The sequence below is a fragment of the Nicotiana tomentosiformis genome, chromosome 8 (genome assembly GCF_000390325.3).
Source record: "Nicotiana tomentosiformis chromosome 8, ASM39032v3, whole genome shotgun sequence".
NCBI classification, from domain to species: Eukaryota; Viridiplantae; Streptophyta; class Magnoliopsida; order Solanales; family Solanaceae; genus Nicotiana; species Nicotiana tomentosiformis.
In genome coordinates, this window is record NC_090819.1 from 82068317 (window position 1) to 82086925 (window position 18609).

Here is an 18609-nt window from a genome sequence, read left to right on the forward strand (position 1 = left end):
ATCTGCTGCAGTAAAAATCTCAGATTTTCTAAGTGCAAATCACCCCGTAGCCTATCCGAAACTCACCCAAGCCCTCGGGGCTCCAAACCGAACATGCACATAAGTCTAAAAACATCATACGGACCTGCTCGTGCTATCAAATTGCCATAATAACACCTAGAACTACGAATTTAGCACCAAATCAAATGAAATTCTCAAGAACACTTTAAAATTTCTATTTTCTCAACTGGACGTCCGAATCACGTCAAATCAACTTTGTTTCTCACCAAATTTCACCGACAAGTCTTAAATATCATAATGAACTTGTACCGAGATCCGGAACTAAAATACGGACTCGATACTAACAATGCAAAATATCAATCAATTCTTAAAAACAAATTATTTCCAAACTTTTAATTTTCATCAAGAATTCATAACTCAAGCTAGGGACCTCCGAATTCGATTTTGAGCATACGTTTAGGCCCCATAATTTGATACAGACCTACCGGGACCGTCAAAGCACGGATCCGGGCCTGTTTACCAAAAATGTTGACCGAAGTCAACTAAAATCAACTTTTAAGGTAAAAATTCTTATTTGCATTAGTTTTCATCATAAAAGCTTTCCGGAAACCTGCCCGGACTGTGCACATAAATCGAGGAGGGTAAAAATAAGATTTTAAAGGCTTAAGAGCGCAAATTCGAGTTCTAAAGCATAAGATGACCTTTTGGGTCATATATAAATTGAAAAAGAGATATGGGAGATGGAGATGGATAATATTCTCTGATAAGAACATTCTTTGAAAAAGTAGAATCTCTCTAGATAAAAGACAGTCACTATCTTTCTAAAGAGATTCGATTGTCTACTATTCTACACTTTTTCCATTAGATCCTAGAAAGGTCCCAACATTCTAGTATTTGTCTATCATTCATCATTATTAGAAAGAAGAATCATCCACCTCATTTAATATTGGGTGAATCATTCTTCTTATTTACTTTAATGCCATTTATCGTTATTTGTTGCTTGATATTCACCCATCATTAATGATCTTGAAATACTGCTCTTGTACATTTAATCGATTCTCAATACTGTTCTTGCGTTATTTGTGTTAATCGATTATAGATCTGAAGTTATTATCATTAACTAGGTTTAGCCCTTCGTCATACAAAATTAATTAGTTAATCAAACGTCTACATTTTTTGGTCAAACAATTTGGCGCCGTCTGTGGGGACTATCAAGTTAAATTTTTAGTTTCTTCTAGATCTATAACTAGCACAATTCACAAAAAAAGCTCCTACTTCCTTGTACACATGGATCTGACATGGCAGGTAATGGAGAAGAAAGAATGAAGGCAGTGGCCGATCTCACTACCAACCTCTTAAACACTATCAATGAGGTCTCCGAAACAAAAGGTGAAGACATAACTCCTAACACCTCTCCCCAGCGAAGTGGTTCGCCCCTTCCTCACGGTAGTATCACAACATCCTGTGGTAAATGAGCTTCCACGTCCACAGCGGTAGAGGTGCCACCAGCGGTGAAGAAGCTACTCGAGGCTTGGCTGACAAATACACTGACCGGCATCCTCGACAAGCCCACTCAGGAGGTAGTTAGAGAAAATGCAAGGACTTGCATTGCACTAGCAACGGCCAAGCAGCACGGCCCTCCCCTCCAGTAATAGGTATCACTCACAATATTAATAATGCAGGTAACGACACCCTCACGGCCATTCTGAGAAAAATGGAAGAAATGGAAAATGAAAACAAAATGCTTCGGGTTCAAATGAGAGAACACCAAGAAAGAGTCGACAAAATACCGGGTGCCCCAAAACTCTTGCCAAAAAGAGACGCTGGTCGGTATGTTGAGCAACCCTACAGTGATGAAGCCTCCCCACATGCCATACCCAAGACCTTCAAGATGCCGCCTTATCTGAAAATTTATGACGGTACGACCGATCCCAAAGATCATGTAACTCACTATGTCACTGCGGTAAAGGGAAATGATCTCGCCAAAGAACAAGTCTCCTCTATCTTGTTGAAAAAGTTCGGCGAGACCCTTACCGGAGGAGCATTAACTTGGTAGTTACAGTTGCCCGCGCGCTCTATTGAAATATTCGAAGAGATAGCTGAAAAGTTCGTAACGGCCCATGTTGGGGATAAGAAGGCGGAGGCAAGAGTGAACGATATATTTGCCATCAAACAATCACCCGGAGAGGTATTGAGGGACTTCCTCTCCCGATTCAATAGAGTAAGAATGACCTTACCAAATGTATAGGAAGAAATGGATGTAGCAGCTTTCCATAACGGGCTGAACGGGAATGGCTCAAGGGCGACTAGAAAACTATTAAGTCGGCTTATGAAATATCCTCCAACCACTTGGGATGAAATACACAACGCCTATTAGGCCAAGGTTCGTGCCTGACGAAGATGACTTGAATGGGCCAACCCATCGATTGACCTCGGTATAAGCCGAAACCAGGAAGGATCGAAGAAATGATGCCAGGAGAGATCTTGCAGCTCCACGATCCAATTGAGAAAGGCATCAGCCATTTATCGGAAGCGCCATCATCCCCCTCCCCCTCCCCCACGAAGAGGGCCCATCTAGGCCAAGGATAGGAACTCGCCGAAACGAAAGAGGTATACCCCCTTTACTATCTGCTCATAATTTTTGTATGTCACCCTCAGAAATAGTCTACGCATTGGAGAAGCTCGGACCAAAAGTAAAGAGGGCACAAAAGATGAGGTCAGATCCAAGCACTAGAAAATCAAATGCCCTCTACGAGTCCACTAAGAGAGAGGTCATAAAACCGAGGACTGCATCGCCCTAAGATAGGAGGTTGTGAACATGCTTCACCAAGGACACCTCAAAAAATTATTGAGCGACCGAGGAAGGACCAACTTTGCCTGAGGACGTGAACAACACCAAGGACCGCTGAAGCCACCCTCACCGATTCGCACCATTCAAATGATCATCGGGGGTGGCGACAATGTTTTGATCAACAACGTAAAGTTAGCCACAACCCACAAGCTCAAACGGTCAATCACTCATGAACGGTACAACGAACTCGAACAAAGTATCATCTTCGATAAGTTAGATACCCACGGTTCGGCTTTCCCTCACTATGATGCCATTGTTATCACTTTACGGATATTAGATACAGATGTAAGACGTATTATGATAGACGATGGGAGCGACGCGTGCATTGTCCATCCTCGAGTAGTTGCACAAATGAAACTCGAGGATAGGATAGTGCCGCACTGCATCACGCTAACAGGTTTTTACAATGCAGTTGAACGAACATCCGGGGAAATCACACTCCCCGTCCTGGCCGGCAACTTCACTCTGGAAACCACATTCCACATCATGGACTAGGATACGACATACAATGTCGTAATAGGTCGACCTTGGATACACGCCATGAGAGCTATCCCCTCCACCTTGTACCAAATTATTAAATTTCCAACCCCATGGGGAGTATTCAGCATACGAGGAGAACAACGCACATCTCGAGAATGCTATCGCATCGCCCTGGATTGTACAAATACCCAACAAATGAAGGGCAAAGCAGAGGATACATAGCAATTAACAGGGTCGAGGTCGAGCTGTGATGAAAAAGCGGACTTCATCAGAGATCCTAAAACAATAGACGCTACAAGATCAACCGTAGAAGACCTCAACCCCGTCCAACTTGACGAAAACGACCACAGCAAGAAAGCCTACATTGGCCGCAAACTTCAAGAACCAGGTAAATTCCCTCAATTCTTAACTGCTAACGCGGACTTGTTTACTTTTTCCCATGTAGACATGCTAGGTATCCCGAAGGAGGTCGCCACACACAAGTTGAATGTCGACCCGCTCTACCCCCGATAAGGCAGGTTAGGCGAAAGTTTAATTCCACAATAAACGATGCAGTACGCGAGGAGGTCAAAAAATTGTTAGAAAATGGCTCCATCAGGGAATCAAAATACCCCCAATGGGTCGCCAATATGGTCATAGTGAAAAAGAAGAATGGAAAGTGGCGGATGTGCGTAGACTTTACGGATTTAAACAAAGCATGCCCCAAAGATTCATTCCCGCTATCTCACATTGACCAGCTCATTGACGCAATGGTTGGGCATGAACTGCTGAGCTTCTTGGATGCCTACTCGGGCTACAATCAGATCCACATGGAAGAGGAGGACCAGGATAAGGCCACCTTCATCACCCACCAAGGAACGTACTGTTACAGAGTGATGCCCTTCAGACTGAAAGATGCGGGGGCGACATACCAAAGGTTGGTGACCAAAATGTTTAAAGACCAACTCGGCAAGACCATGGAAGTCTGCATAGACGACATGTTGGTCAAGTCCAAAAGGAAAGAAGATCAAATCAACCACCTGAAAGAAGCCTTCGATATACTCAGGTGGTACGGAATGAAGCTGAATCCTGAAAAGTGTGCATTCGGCATGACCTCAGGAAAATTCTTGGGCTTCCTAGTATCGCAAAGGGGTATTGAGGTCAACCCCGAACAAATCAAAGCCATAGAAGGAATACCATATCACTTAACCAGCAAAAAATAGTTTCAGAGGCTGACCGGCCGCATCGCCGCCCTGTCGAGATTCATCTTACGATCATCAGACAGATGTCGTAAGTTTTTCGGCCTACTCAAGTAAAACAACGACCTCAAATGGACTTCCAAGTGCATTCAAGCCCTGAAGGAATTAAAGACTTATCTGTCATTACCGTCGTTGCTTTCCAAAGCGGAATTGGGGGAATGCCTTCTCGTCTACCTCGTCGTATCTGAAGTAGCGGTGAGTGCAGTCCTCGTCCAAGAAGATAAAGGTACGCAATCCCTCATATATTACATTAGCAGAACCTTAATCAATGCCGAGACGAGGTATGTCCACCTCGAAAAATTGGCCATGGCCTTGGTCGTAGCTTCACGAAAGCTTAGATCCTACTTTCAGTGCCAGCACATCTCGGTAGTCACAGCTTTCTCCTTGCAAAGTATTTTGCATAAGCCTGAGCTATCGGGCAGGTTAACCAAGTGGGCCATAGAATTGAGTGAGCATGATATCACATATCAATCGCGGACGGCGATAAAATCACAAGTTATTGCCGACTTCGTCGCCGACTTCAGCTCAAAAATAATGCTCGAAGTCGAAAAAGAAGCCGCCCATGCTTCTCCGCGAACACAAGATCGATGGATTTTGTACACCAACGGTGCTTCCAATACATCAGGGGACGGACTGGGACTTGTGCTCGAAGTCCCGATAGGCGAAGTGGTTCGCCAGTCCATAAGGTGTCCGGACATGACTAACAACGAGGCCGAGTATGAGGCCGTGATTGTAGGGTTAAGGTTAGCACTCAAGTACGGGGTGAGGCGGGTCATCTTACACTGCGACTCTCAACTCGTCGTCAACTAAGTCACAGGGACTTTCTAGATCAAAGAGCAAAGGTTACAAAAATACCAGGCCGAGATCTGCAAACTACTACCTGAGTTTGACGATTGCCAGCTCGACCAAATCCCTCGAGCACAAAACATCAAAGCGGACGGCCTCACCAAATTGTCAGCAGCAACTAAAAGCATAATCGGAGAAGGAAACGTGGTCACCCTCCTCCACTTAACGATAGATCAAATCGAGGTAAGGATTATAAATCTAACATGAGACTGGCGCAACCGTATTGTTACATACTTGCAGGACGGCATACTCCCAGATGTTAAAAAGGAAGCCAAGAAGCTTCGGATGCAAGCGGTCAGGTACAACATCATTCACAACGACCTATACAAAAGGACGTACAACGGTCCCCTAGAGAAATGCTTAGGCCCGAATCAGACGCGGTGCATCCTAGAAGAAGGCCACTGCGGAGCTCACTCAGGCAATCAAGCTCTAGTCAGATGTCTCATACGAGCAGGTTACTACTGGCCTACCATAAAAAAGAAAGGTCACAGACTTCGTGAAAAAATGCGAACAATGCCAAAAATACACCACAATGATCCATCAAGCGGCCAAGCATCTCCACTCGGTCACCTCCCCTTGGCCTTTCATCAAATGGGGAATGGACATCGTCGTCCCCTTCCTGCAGGGCGAGGTAACGTTCGATTTCTTTTGGTTTTAACTGACTATATTTCTAAATGGGTAGAAGTAGGAGCATTCTCCCAAATACACGAACAAGAAATGATCGCCTTCATATGAAAAACATTGTGTGCCGCTTCGGCCTCCCCAAAGAGGTCAATTGCGACAACGGACCCCAATTTACTGGAAAAAGGGTCGTCGAAGTTTTTGACAAGTGGCATATCAAAAGAATACTCTCCACACTATACCATCCTGTGGGAAACGGGCAAGTATAAATCAATACTAAACATCATGAAGAAAAAACTTGAGGACGCCAAGGGATTACGGCCAAAGCTATTACCAGAAGTGCTTTGGGCCTATCACACAATGCCAAAGACGAGCACAGGAGAGACACCTTACTCTTTAGTCTATGGGACTGATGCGGTAATACTGGTCGAAGTCGGAGAGCCCAGTTTGCGATATTCCCATGAGAGCGGGCTGAGGAACGATGAAAGCAGAAGGCAAGAGCTCGACGAAGCCAAAGAACGGAGAGATATGGCCTACATAAGGATGGTCGCCCAAAAATAGCAGGACGAACGCTATTATAACAAAAAGGCCAAAATCAGACCACTCAAAGTCGAGGGCTACGTGCTCACGGCCAAACCACAAGCAAGTAAAGACCTGCGGGAAGGCAAACTGGGGATAAATTGGGACGACCCATACAAAATCATGGCAACAACAAATAAAGGGTCATTTTAACTAGAAACAATGGAAGGAAAAATACTGCCAAACAACTGGAACGTCGCCCACCTCAAGTACTTTAACTTTTAAGAAAAAGCGTCCTCCAAGTCACACTCTTTTTCCCTCACTTGAGTTTTGTCCCAATTGTGTTTTCTCGAGGAGGTTTTTAACGAGGCGACAGGGGGGACACTTCCAAGTCGAAATACGAACGGAAAGAGACACCAGACGGTTAGTTAATTGCCCAACCTCTCAACACGTCTCCAGGTCACCCAATGAAGGGACTAGATAGACTGGGACTGGAATGTCAGCCCGAAAAACATGCAAATTTCTCCAAGTATGTGAGAAAAACACAAATGTATGAAGTTCGCCCATGTTTTCGCCAGAACAACATCGCCTCAATATCTACCCAGACACAATTAAGTAACTCACATTCGACCTCGTAGAATCAACTCACATTCGACCTCGCTCGAATTAACTCACATTAAACCTCGTTCGAATCAACTCACATTCGACCTCACTCGAATTAACTCACATTCGACCTCATTCGAATCAACTCACATCCGACCTCGCTCGAATTAACTCACATTCGACCTCGTTCGAATCAACTCACATTTGACCTCGCTCGAATTAACTTGCATTCGACCTCGTTCGAATTAACTCACATTCGACCTTGCTCGAATTAACTCACATTCAACCTCGCTCGAATCAACTCACATTCGACCTCGCTCGAATTAACTCATATTTGACCTCACTTGAACCAACTCAATACAGGTTACATTCGACCTCGTTCGAATTAACACCTACTAATCCTCGACCATGACCAAAACCAAATTTTTATGATTAAAACGACAAAAAAAAACATGCAGGCCCGAACAGAAAGAAAAGAATTAGATATGAAACAACAAAAACGACATTTCTTACTTCAAATATATTCCTTACAAAGGCTAAAACAGATGCCAACAAAAGTGTGTACAAGAACTACAAGCAAAAGAAAGAAAAGCAACTACGCGCTACCCAACTCAACAACAATATATCCACATGTCTCTCCACCATCGCCGTCGCCGCTAGGATACTTATCTTCGTACCAGGCATCCTGCTCAATCCCTTCCACGTCTTCCTTAGTATCACCAGCTTGTGGTGTAGCGGGGTCATAGCCACAAGAAAACCGAGCTTCACGTGCCTTAGCACGTTCATTCTCTAAGTCGGCTTCTGAAACAACACCGTCCCCATCAGATCCCTGAATATATCCAGCTGGGCATCGGCGTGAATCCATTTCTCATACAGATCCCGAGGAACATCAGGAAAAGTAGTACGGGATGAGGACGACTGCACCAATAAATGTGCCTTTTCAGCCTCGAGGGCAACAACTCGATCACTAAGGTCTGCAACCTCATTTTCTAACTCCCCAATCCGCTCATCGAGCCGCTCCTCTCTGAGCCTAGCCGTTTCCATGGCACAATCCTATTCAGAACGGATAACACAGATCGTGTCCTCTAAAGCTGCAGCTTTACGCACAACTGATAACTGGGCCGACTCCAACTTCTTCAAATTCGCTACCTTCTCGGTGACCTCGCCACTCAAAACTGCCGCTCGAAGTTGACACTCCTCCAGCTCGGCACGCAGCGAGACCACTTGGGCCTGAAGGTCGGTGCATTGGGCCTCAACCCCCTTACTCACCTCGAGCTCCTCCTCTTTGTCCTTCAATGCCCCCTCGAGCTCACTACATTTTCCGATGACCTTCACCAATTCGTCATCCTTCTCCTTTAGCTCATTTCGGAGGGCCTGGAAGTTGCTACTAACACCAAGTCATCGACAAAGCTCACGGTGCTTATCACGATATTCGCGATATTTCAGCTCCATATTTTGGAAGATATCCTTAAGCCTCTCCTCTCGGCGGGAACTTTCAATCTCCAAAATCACAGTCTGAAAAGAAAGCCAGAGCGGGTAAGAACAAAGTCAAAATCAACATAAAAAAAGAAGATGAATATAGAAATGGAATACCAAACATACCCTAAGAGCAAGGCCGGCTATGCTCTTCTACAAAGTGGAATCCTTCAGCTTCTCGAGGGTCTTACCCTCCATATCGGAACAGAGTAGACCAAGAGAAGGGACTACGTCCTCCGTGTCAACTAATAGATAACGGTCCAAAGGGATCGTAATAGTCCGCGTGCTCCCTTCCAACCTCACCTCAAGCAGGGTGAGTCCTTCGCCCATCATCCTAACCTCCTCGGCGTCCATATCGGAGCCCGCCTCATAATCCTCTTCGACAACACTTTTTCCCTTGGTATCAACCCGAGAGGAAGGGTCCTCGGTCGGTAACGAGGTTGATGTCTCACCCCCTTGTAAGGCGTCAGGGACTTGCACCGATGACCCTTCAAAACCCATTCCGACCTCAAGGAGCAACGTACACCCCTCGGCCCCCGATGACGGCAGAATCATGGACAGCAGCTCGGCATCAACTCTGAGATCTATGGTCGTCGTTTCTCTGATGACAAAGTCATCCATCATCGACACTTCCCTCGCCGATACCGACGGATTGCCTCTTGCTGGGAAGCAGATTATCATCAGTCGGCGATGATACTTCCTCATCGTCCTCGTCAACTAGATGACGCAGAGGGAAGTGGAAACACTCACCGCAGTAGTCGACGACCGAGCAGGTCTCACCGTAGCAATAGGAACAGAAATGGCCTTCCTCTTACGGAATGCCGGAGCAGGAGCTTTCCGCCTCTTCAAAGACCCTCGGCCTACAAAAGTGATTAGAACGGCGACTCTCAAAGTCATGACGAACACGTGACCACAAGGTCAGGACGGCATATGTAAAAAGTCAGTATATGGATGAACAAACTCACCGGTCGCTGAAAGCTTGGGTCCGAACTTCTGGAAAAAGGCCGGCCACCCACGAATCCCCACTGTGGGGCAAGATCTGGCTAACCTATTTGTGAATATCCGCGACCAAAAGAGGGGGCTCGATCTCAGCTGAAGAAAAAAAAGACAAAACGATTGGACTATGACCAGAACGAGCAAAATAAGCACTTAGTGAAAATACTTACGGGCATATTCCACGCCTCAGGAAATCCATTTGCGTTCGCCACCACGTCCTCGGTCTTGATGTAGAAGTAATTAAACCATAATCGATAATTTTCTTTATCGTCCATCTTTACTACCAAGCTTTTGCCTCCACGGTGACGAAGGTGCAACATCGTCCCTCTATGGAAACTCGGCGCGAAGAGGTACATCAAGTGGCGAAGAGAGACCCCGCGGCCAGCCAACTCTGCGTACTTCGTCAGCATGAGGATGAGCTTGTATATATAAGGAGAAAGCTGAGCCGGGCAGACGCCGTAGTAGCGGCGAAATTCCTCTGCCAATGGGAGAATGGGAAAAGAGTAGCCCACATAGAATGGATATGCGTAGAACACACAATATCCAGGGCGATGAATCTGCACCACATCGTGTCCAGCTGGGACCATATCGATGTGGACTGGAATTTTGAACTACGCCCTGAAATTAGCAAGGGCGGCCGCGTCCATATCAGACTCTACGGCCTCAGGGTCATCCTCTGGCAGCTTTGAGAAGTCAGTTCTAGCCTTTTCGCTACAGGGAATTATTTCCTCCACCGTAGGAAATCTTTCATCTTCTGCAGCAATGACAGCCCCAACGTCATAGGGAGGCATGCACAATACCAAAGGAACAGGGTCAGGTACCCCCTCCCCCTCCCCAGAACTGGAAGACACATTAACCATTTTGGTTTATGAATAGAGGGGATGTAAACGCAGAAGAGTCGAGTAGCAGGAACCACCGAAATCAGTGAAGGCATGAGTATGAAGTAAGGTCAAGAAAGCAAAGATTCTGATTGAGGAAGAAGAAGTTATGAAAATCCGATTTTTAAAATGCAAAGAGTGAATCGAAGGATCGAGTATCCTCATTTATAAGAGTTAGGGCATCAATATCGAGGAAGCAAACCATAGTTGCCCAGCTCAAAAATCGAAATGGTAGAGGCACGGGAAACGATATAGGGTATCGGAAAAATGCGTAATAATGACGCATGATGACATGACGTCACTCTGAAACGACGTGATCCTAGGTTGTGGCTCACTGAAGGCCATGTTTCCTTCCCGTCCGAAGCGCTACTACTCGACCTGCTTGCATAAAACTTCTCAACCCTACCTGACAGAGTCCGCTCATCAAGGTCGCCCAGGGTCGACATAAATAAGCGGAGGGACTAATTATATGGGTCAAAATCTATCTCAGTAGGATTTAGCATGAAACGGTATCATGGAAAGCGATATGGTCGAGGTTGATTAGTAGATAACGGGACTCGTAGACGAGTAGTCAATAACGGTCGAGGTCAAGTATCAAGGGCAGTGCTAACAGCTAGTTTTTGTAACATAATATTCAGGAGAATATTCTATTGTGTCTGTACTTTTAGGGTTGACTGGGGAATGTCCCATATAAATAGAAAAAGAGATAGGGGGAGATGGAGATGGGTAATATTCTCTGATAAGAACATTCTTTGAAAAAGCAGACTCACTCTAGATAAAAGACAATCACTACCTTTCTAAAGAGATTCGATTGTCTACTATTCTACACTTTTTCCATTAGATCCGAGAAGGGTCCCAACATTCTAGTATTTGTCTATCATTCATCATTGTTAGAAAGAAGAATCATGCACCTCATTCAATATTGGGTGAATCATTCTCCTCATTTACTTTAATGTCATTTCGTTATTTGTTGCTTGATATTCTCCCATCATTAATGATCTTGAAACATTAAATGTACATCACATTTAATCTTCTCTCAACACTGGTCTTGCGTTATTTGTGTTAATCAATTATAGATCTGAAGTTATTATTATTAACTAGGTTTAGCCCTTCGTCATAAAAAAATTAATTAGTTAATCAAACGTCTATATTTTTTGGTCAAACAAACACATGCCTCTACCTCGTCAAGCTAGTTGGATGGTGAGACAAATAATTATAATGGAGCTAGAGATACACTGCTACAAAATAAATACACTGTAATTTTGATGCAAAAACGAGCCTCATCAGACAAATATATCTGAAACTACTAGGAGATATGCCAGAGTAAATTGGAAATGTCTGATCTTCCGGACCAAATGCCATCTTTACAATGTGGCTAAAAACTGATTGGCTGGCGGCTGGCCAACTAGGGAGTGTGTGTTATGCCAAGAGTAGGATGAACATCTCTTTGTTACTTGTGCTTTCACTGATGAACGTAATTGTGAAAGAAAATTACGACCTAAGTACAACAACTAACATACTACCCCACAACGTTGGGTCTAGAAAATTACGACCTAAGTGCAAAGCCATTATCTGTCCACTTACAATGGGAATTCACAGAGGGCCAGTATCTTCAAGATAGTATATATGCCGAGGCATGCCCATACAGTGTGGATAAAAAGAAACATGAGGATCTTCGAGCAGAGGTATAGAGTAACTGATGGACTGGTGCGAGAGATAGCCTATGCGTGCAACATTCGAGCAGCTCTAATATAAGGTATTTTTCAAAAAAATAATACTATAAAATATGAGATGTGTCAAGGCATTATCTTAAAATATTTAATAATAAAGACAATAAAATCAAGTAATATAAATATTGCTAATTAAAAAGTCATAATAAAAATAAACATAATCTATAAGTACTAAGTCATGCTAAAATAAGTAGACTAATAAGGGAATATTAATTACATGACTAAACGCTAAAGAAAAAATAAAAATAGGTTATGCATTTTTATCTAAATCATTGCAAAACAACCAATAGATATTCAATACATTGTCATTCCTAGTATTGAATTGAATGTCTTTGTTAGCATCATTATTGATTTGATTTTGGTTTGGGCTTTTGTTAATATTATTTGAGTTACTAATATTAATGGCTATAAAACTTATTGGAACATTCAAAAATTCTAAGTACAACCTTGAAATAATATCTTAAAAGATAAAATTATGAAAAAGTTTAAGAAATATTTATAAATTATATCACAATAAGTATATTTATGTATTAAATATATCTAAAAATTCTATATGTGTAATGTCGGGTTGGTTTGGTTGCGGTTTGACTTTTTTTAGTTAAAACCAAACCAAACCAATTATGGTCGGGTTTTATTTTTTTCAATACAAAACCAAATCAAACCAAACCATAATCGAGTTTTTTTTCTCTGTTTGACTCGAATTATCGATTTGATACGGTTTGTCAGTTTCCTTTGTACACCCCTAGCTTCTAGAGAAGATTTTAGTACAAAAGTTAACGATTGATACATAAAAAATAGGATAGGCAGATTAGTTGATTTGTTTTGAATGTCTGATTTTAAATAGCTAGCCGTGTTAGCATGGCTATGGTTTGTACAGCTTCTTTAGTGATTAATACAAAAGAATGGCCTTTTCAACTGTATATGCTAGTATGAATGAGTTGGTAATAGAATCAAAATATTTTCGCAGGCTGCCCATCAATAAAGTCGGCAAATTATTTGACGCCACTAATGGAAAAAAATGAAGATAATGGAACTATTTGCGGCTAAAAGGATGGAGTTCGAAATTATTTGGAGCATAAAAGAAGAGCTTGTTTTTTAATATTACAAATTTATTCTTCGTATTATTTATGCATGAGATTATGAAATAATGACAAACAATATAATTTATGCAAACATTATATACATCAAAACAATACAATATATAACATAATATACTAAGACGATACATTATAAAATCATACATAATAATCATCAAAACAAGCTATTATTAAAAAAAGAAACTACCCTGAAACAAAAGACAAACGTATTGCCGTTGTTTTATGGCAATGCACTGTCAAAAAACCATTTATTGCAATGCGAGGGCAACAAGATACACAATTTAAAGACACCTAAAAATGCATGCCGCGCTGAACCATCTAACAGAGACGACTTTTGGGGGCAAATTCATATTTTCCTAGACTTAAGTATCAATGATAAATATTTGTGGTGCTCGTTATTTTGTTATCAAACTTGTGGAGATTCTTGAGAGCTATATTGTGGAGTTGGAGGTCTGACGGAGATCTTTTTTTTTTTTCTATCTTTTTTCCTTGATATCTATTTTTTTTTTATTCATATATTTTGTTGATTTCGATGGCTATATGTGGCTAAACTTGTTATTTAGGGTTATTAGAACTTGGCATAATTGTTGTGGATTCTAATTATTTTGTGAATTGGTTTTTATCGTACTGACTATTGAGCTATTTACCCATTCTTGTTACGCTCTTACTTGTTTGATTGTTTGTGCATCATTAAACATTATCTATGGATCTTAGTTCAAGCGTTATAAAATGAGTTCATAAATGATAGACATTAGAGGAGTTCAGCTCCGCTCCAGTGAGCTTTACAAATAACAATAATAACAATATACTCAGTGTAGTCTTACAAGTGAAGTTTCGGTGTGAACTTTGCTCTAGTAAATATCAATGGTTGTTTAGATTATAGATATGTGTCCTTCGTTCCAAAGGTTAAGATTTGTTACGACCCGTCTATATTAATGGCAATAATTAATCGAAAAATATAATAAAAAGTCCAGCAGTTACATTATTTTCTCTCTTTCCAGGAAAGAAAGTAACGTAAAAGCCTACCATTGGCTTCCAAAGTGCGTCTTCTTTCTTTTCATTTACAATATTTTTGTGTGGTATTATTTAATTTATCATGATTATTTTCTATGTATTTACTATACTGACACTAATAATTGCTTTTTATTTGAAATCATCCGATAAATATACTTGTTTGGTCTTTTAATTATCATTTCTTGTTTTTGAGCTTAAATTTGGACCTGAATTTAGAAGTCCACAAGTGAAAAAAACTTGAATACTTGGCCTTAAAAATGTAGATGAAACAACAGGGATGACAGTTCCGGGAACAAGGTTTCCGGGCACAACAATGATGAAATCAAAAAGCGGAAAAGTAAGATTGTATTAAACTTTGTATAGAATATAGTGTAAGTTTAGCGAGAAAATTCGTGTCCTTTACAATGATAATTGGGCTCACTATTTATAGTTGTGTCTAGAAAAGGAGGTTCTAGGATCGTGCTCTCATTTAATGTCAATTATGAGCGTCATTGATGAAGATGTAACGGTGAACATAAATACCAAATTCTCTGTAACGGGTCGTCGCTCTTAATGCTGCAGAATATTCCTTATTAAATGCTACCGGACGCAGAGCATTTAATACATCTTTATGAACGTTATCCCTTCCGGTGACAAGCAGAATGGATACGTTCGGTCTTCGGTCATCCCAGTCTTGGGTTCCACATGTCTTTCCTTTAGATGACCACATCATATTTCACCCTATAAAGATAGTCCCCCTGCTTTTCGGTGACATAACTTTGTATTACCGAGAAGTTGGTAGAAACACTCTTTTGGAGGGAATTACTATCACTCCCTCTGAAGACTTTTGACGGTTGATTAGACGCACGTCTCTCCGCATTTAATGCCCCGAACATGCGTTATCCCACAATTCAACACAACTTTTGCCGATTATCGAGGTAATCACGGCCATGAATTTAGCTGCCAAAATTTTACTTATATGCATCATTCTTTTCCTTTGCACTTCATAATTTCTCGAGCTTCTTATTTGCATCTTTGTTCTCCATCATTTCTCTAATTCTCTTCAAATAAAAATATTTTTCTTCTTCTTATTCAATGGCTTCTTCCTCCAAGCGTGCTGGTTCTTTAAAGAATAAGAACAAAGCCGAGGACTCTACTCCTCCAACGGTGGGCTCCATCATCCCAAGAAGACTCAGTACCACAAAGGACTTTGAAGAGAAATTCCCTACTGCTAACCCTCGTACATGGGTTGTTAGTAGGAACCTTTCTTCCATTCGTCCTTCTAGTATTTCTGCTGTGAAGGAAAATTGTTGCTTCCATGAGTTGGATATCATTGCTCCTGATCTATTGGAGCGAGTGACCCTTCCCAAGGAAGGTTTTACATATTTTTACACGTATCCCTTTACTTTAGATGCGTTTTCTTTGAGTGGAGAGCTTGATTCCTTGATTGCGGAGTTTTGTCTTCGCTACTAGGTGTGTTTGGCACAGGTAAGTCCTTCAGTGTGGAGGACGGTCGCCTACCTTTGACGTTTGTGCCTGGAAACTGGAGAAGATTTAACATTAGCTCGTATGATAAATCTCTACTCTCCCAAAATTTTCCGTGGGGGTATGATAAACCTCTGCAAACGTAGTCACCATGCTCTGTTGACTAGCATGGATAATGATAACGATCGTGGGTGGACGGAACGGTTCGTTGCAGTTGCCACTAATAATATTATTCCGACAATGACTTCATCCTTTCCGGCCGCTTGGAACCACACTCATAAGATCTATATTTAATATATTTTCTTTCACTAAATATTCTTCTATGGTGGTATCGACTCTTCACCCTTCGCATATTTCAGCAATTCGATGGATCCCACCGGTGGTGGAAGGCTTGGACCGGTAGGTTCAGAAGATCTTGGACATCACGATGCCTGAAACTCGTTTGTGGAAAGATCTGGCCCTTAAATACGGGTGGGAGACCAAAAATCATGGTAATTTTAACTTACCTTACTTTTATTTTTTTGTATATGGAGAACTTGGTTGAACCCTTCTGACTTGTTCACGAAATTAGGTCTACCTGCGGGCTCTGTTGTTATCCCCGAGGGGGATGTCTTGGCTGCATCAGGAGGCACTTACTCGAACAGGTATCTCCGGGCCTATTTCGGGCGCAAATACTTCTTTACGGAGTCCTCGGCCGGAGGATAAACAACTAAAGAGAAGACGTTCCTCCGCGGCTAGGGAAACGAACAAAATGGCAAGGATTGATGCCCCCGAGTCATCTCCAGTAGAGATGGTGACGAGCCCTCCTTCCGGGCCGGTCATAGACACCGTGATGATTGATAATGATGAAGAAGCTAGTGATGATGGAGCTTCTATACATAGAAGACAACGATCCTCATCATCTCAACAGGATACTCGACCTGTTGAGAGAGTTACACCAACCGAGGATGATGCCTCGGCGCTTTGGGGAGAGTTTGATTTGGTAGATAATGTCAACTCCTATTTTCGGACCCCAATTATTGTTCTCGGTACTGCGGGGCTGAGTACCGGGTCCTTGCCGTCTTTTGTTGGCGAGCATCCAACATCTAGCACTGTATTTGATGCAGCTACTTCTCACTCTTCAACTCTATCAGCTTCATCTCCATCTTCACCAATACCAGCAACTGCTACATCACTTCCATCTTCACTAATACCAGCAACTGCTACATCACTTCCATCTTCATCCACTATTCCACTAGTAATTGCTACATCACCTCCACCAGTTGCACCTAACCATGAAAAAGGTGTTCCTCTTCCACAATCCCCAATTCATGAGAATTTGGCGCAAAATTATGTTGTCCCTTCTGAAGATCCACAAAGGATGAGGAACGTTACTCTTTCGGTCTCTACTGGATGCAACTTGTTATCCCGGCCGGTGGAGCTTGCTAATTATCTGAAGTCGAGAAAGACTGGGAAAAGATTCAGGCACTCTTGGGAAAGTGTTTGTTGAACAACGCCATGCACAACGCCACAGTGGTACGTTCCTTTCTTCCTTTATTACTTCTTCTATTTTTAGGTGTAAGCATATCCTGAATTTTACCCTTCTTACTTTGTAGGCCAACTTTCTTGCTTCCGAGGTCCTTCAGGGGTTGATTCATGAAAACGAAGAGATTATTTCCGCACGGGATCAACATTTGACAGAGCAGAAGCAACATATCGCTCGCCTTTCGGAACTGGAAGCCAAAGCTGCTGAGGTTGTTGTATTGGAAGCTCGTTTGCGGAAAAGTGAGCAAGAAGTGGTAACCCTTAGCCAAGAAATTGGCCCGCTGAGAGTTAGATTTGATGAAGCCAAGGCCAAATGGGCTGAAGTTTAGGACGTTGTTCTTGCTGTAACCGAGCACGAGGCTGCTACTACTGAAAAAGTGACTGACTTAGAAGCAGCCTTGAACTCCAAAATCGAAGAGCTTGCTGTTGTGAGGGAGAAACATGCCCAATTAGAAGATAAGTACAGGAAAACTATCGAGCATAATAGGCTTTTTATTTCAACTGTCCGCGACCTTGATGTCAGCCTCAAATTTGCTAGGTCCGCCAGGGAAAACCTTTCTGCCGAGGTAACCGAACTCAAAGAAGAACTCAAGCTCCGAGAGGCTTCCCTCGTTATTAAAAAAACTTACACCATGTACAACATGAGGAGAAAAACCTTGGAAGAGGCCAAAGCTACTGTCAGTGACTTTGATGCCGAAATTGCTAAGGCACGCGAGCTTGAATTAGCTGCTAAAAGTCGACTCCCATCGAGGTCTGATGTACCTGACCCTTCTGGTTCTAGTTCTGAGTTTTCGGGAACTGATGAAAAATTAGAAGATGATGATGCCGAAGGCCAAACTGATGAAAATGTTGCACCATCGATGGACCCACCTACTTCTCCCGGGGATGCGGACACTTCTCTTCTTCCTGATTCCGGAGACACTGCAGTTTGGCTTTTACTTTCTTTTTTCCATTTTGTACTTTTACCGTTTTGGCACTTTCTTGTAAATAAAGACATATTTTTGCTCTAGTATTATTTGAGTCTTACTTTCATTTGAATATCCATGTAAGTCATTAACCTTTGCATTTGCTTAAGAATTTTACGCACGTTTTTCTGTTTGCGCTTTATTATGTGTAGCCTCGGATGAATTTTCCTCGAAGCACTTTGGTTCCGAGCGTTATTACTTTTACGTGAGGGTTTCTATAAGTATTTGTGCAAGTTTACTTTTTACGTCCTTTCGTGTATGTCTTCGGGTGCATTTTTCCTCGAAGGCATTTTGATTTCGGGCACAA

At 42.4% G+C, this 18609-nt stretch overlaps 1 protein-coding gene across 1 annotated transcript; it reads left to right on the forward strand.

Moving 5' to 3' along the window:
* Positions 1-16564: 16564 nt before the first annotated feature.
* Positions 16565-18347, forward strand: LOC138897732 (uncharacterized). The gene is made up of 3 exons (XM_070183741.1): positions 16565-17293; positions 17409-17591; positions 17691-18347. The coding sequence occupies exons 1-3, from the start codon at positions 16565-16567 to the stop codon at positions 18345-18347; spliced, it is 1569 nt and encodes a 522-aa protein (XP_070039842.1).
* The last annotated feature ends 262 nt before the right edge of the window (positions 18348-18609 follow it).

Coding starts and splice junctions, on each gene's coding strand:
- LOC138897732 (XM_070183741.1), top strand. CDS start 16,565: ATGGCAAGGATTGATGCCCCCGAGTCATCTCCAGTAGAGATGGTGACG. Junction 17,294..17,408: donor TCAGGCACTCTTGGGAAAGT/GTTTGTTGAACA, acceptor CTTACTTTGTAG/GCCAACTTTCTTGCTTCCGA. Junction 17,592..17,690: donor GGAAAAGTGAGCAAGAAGTG/GTAACCCTTAGC, acceptor GCTGTAACCGAG/CACGAGGCTGCTACTACTGA.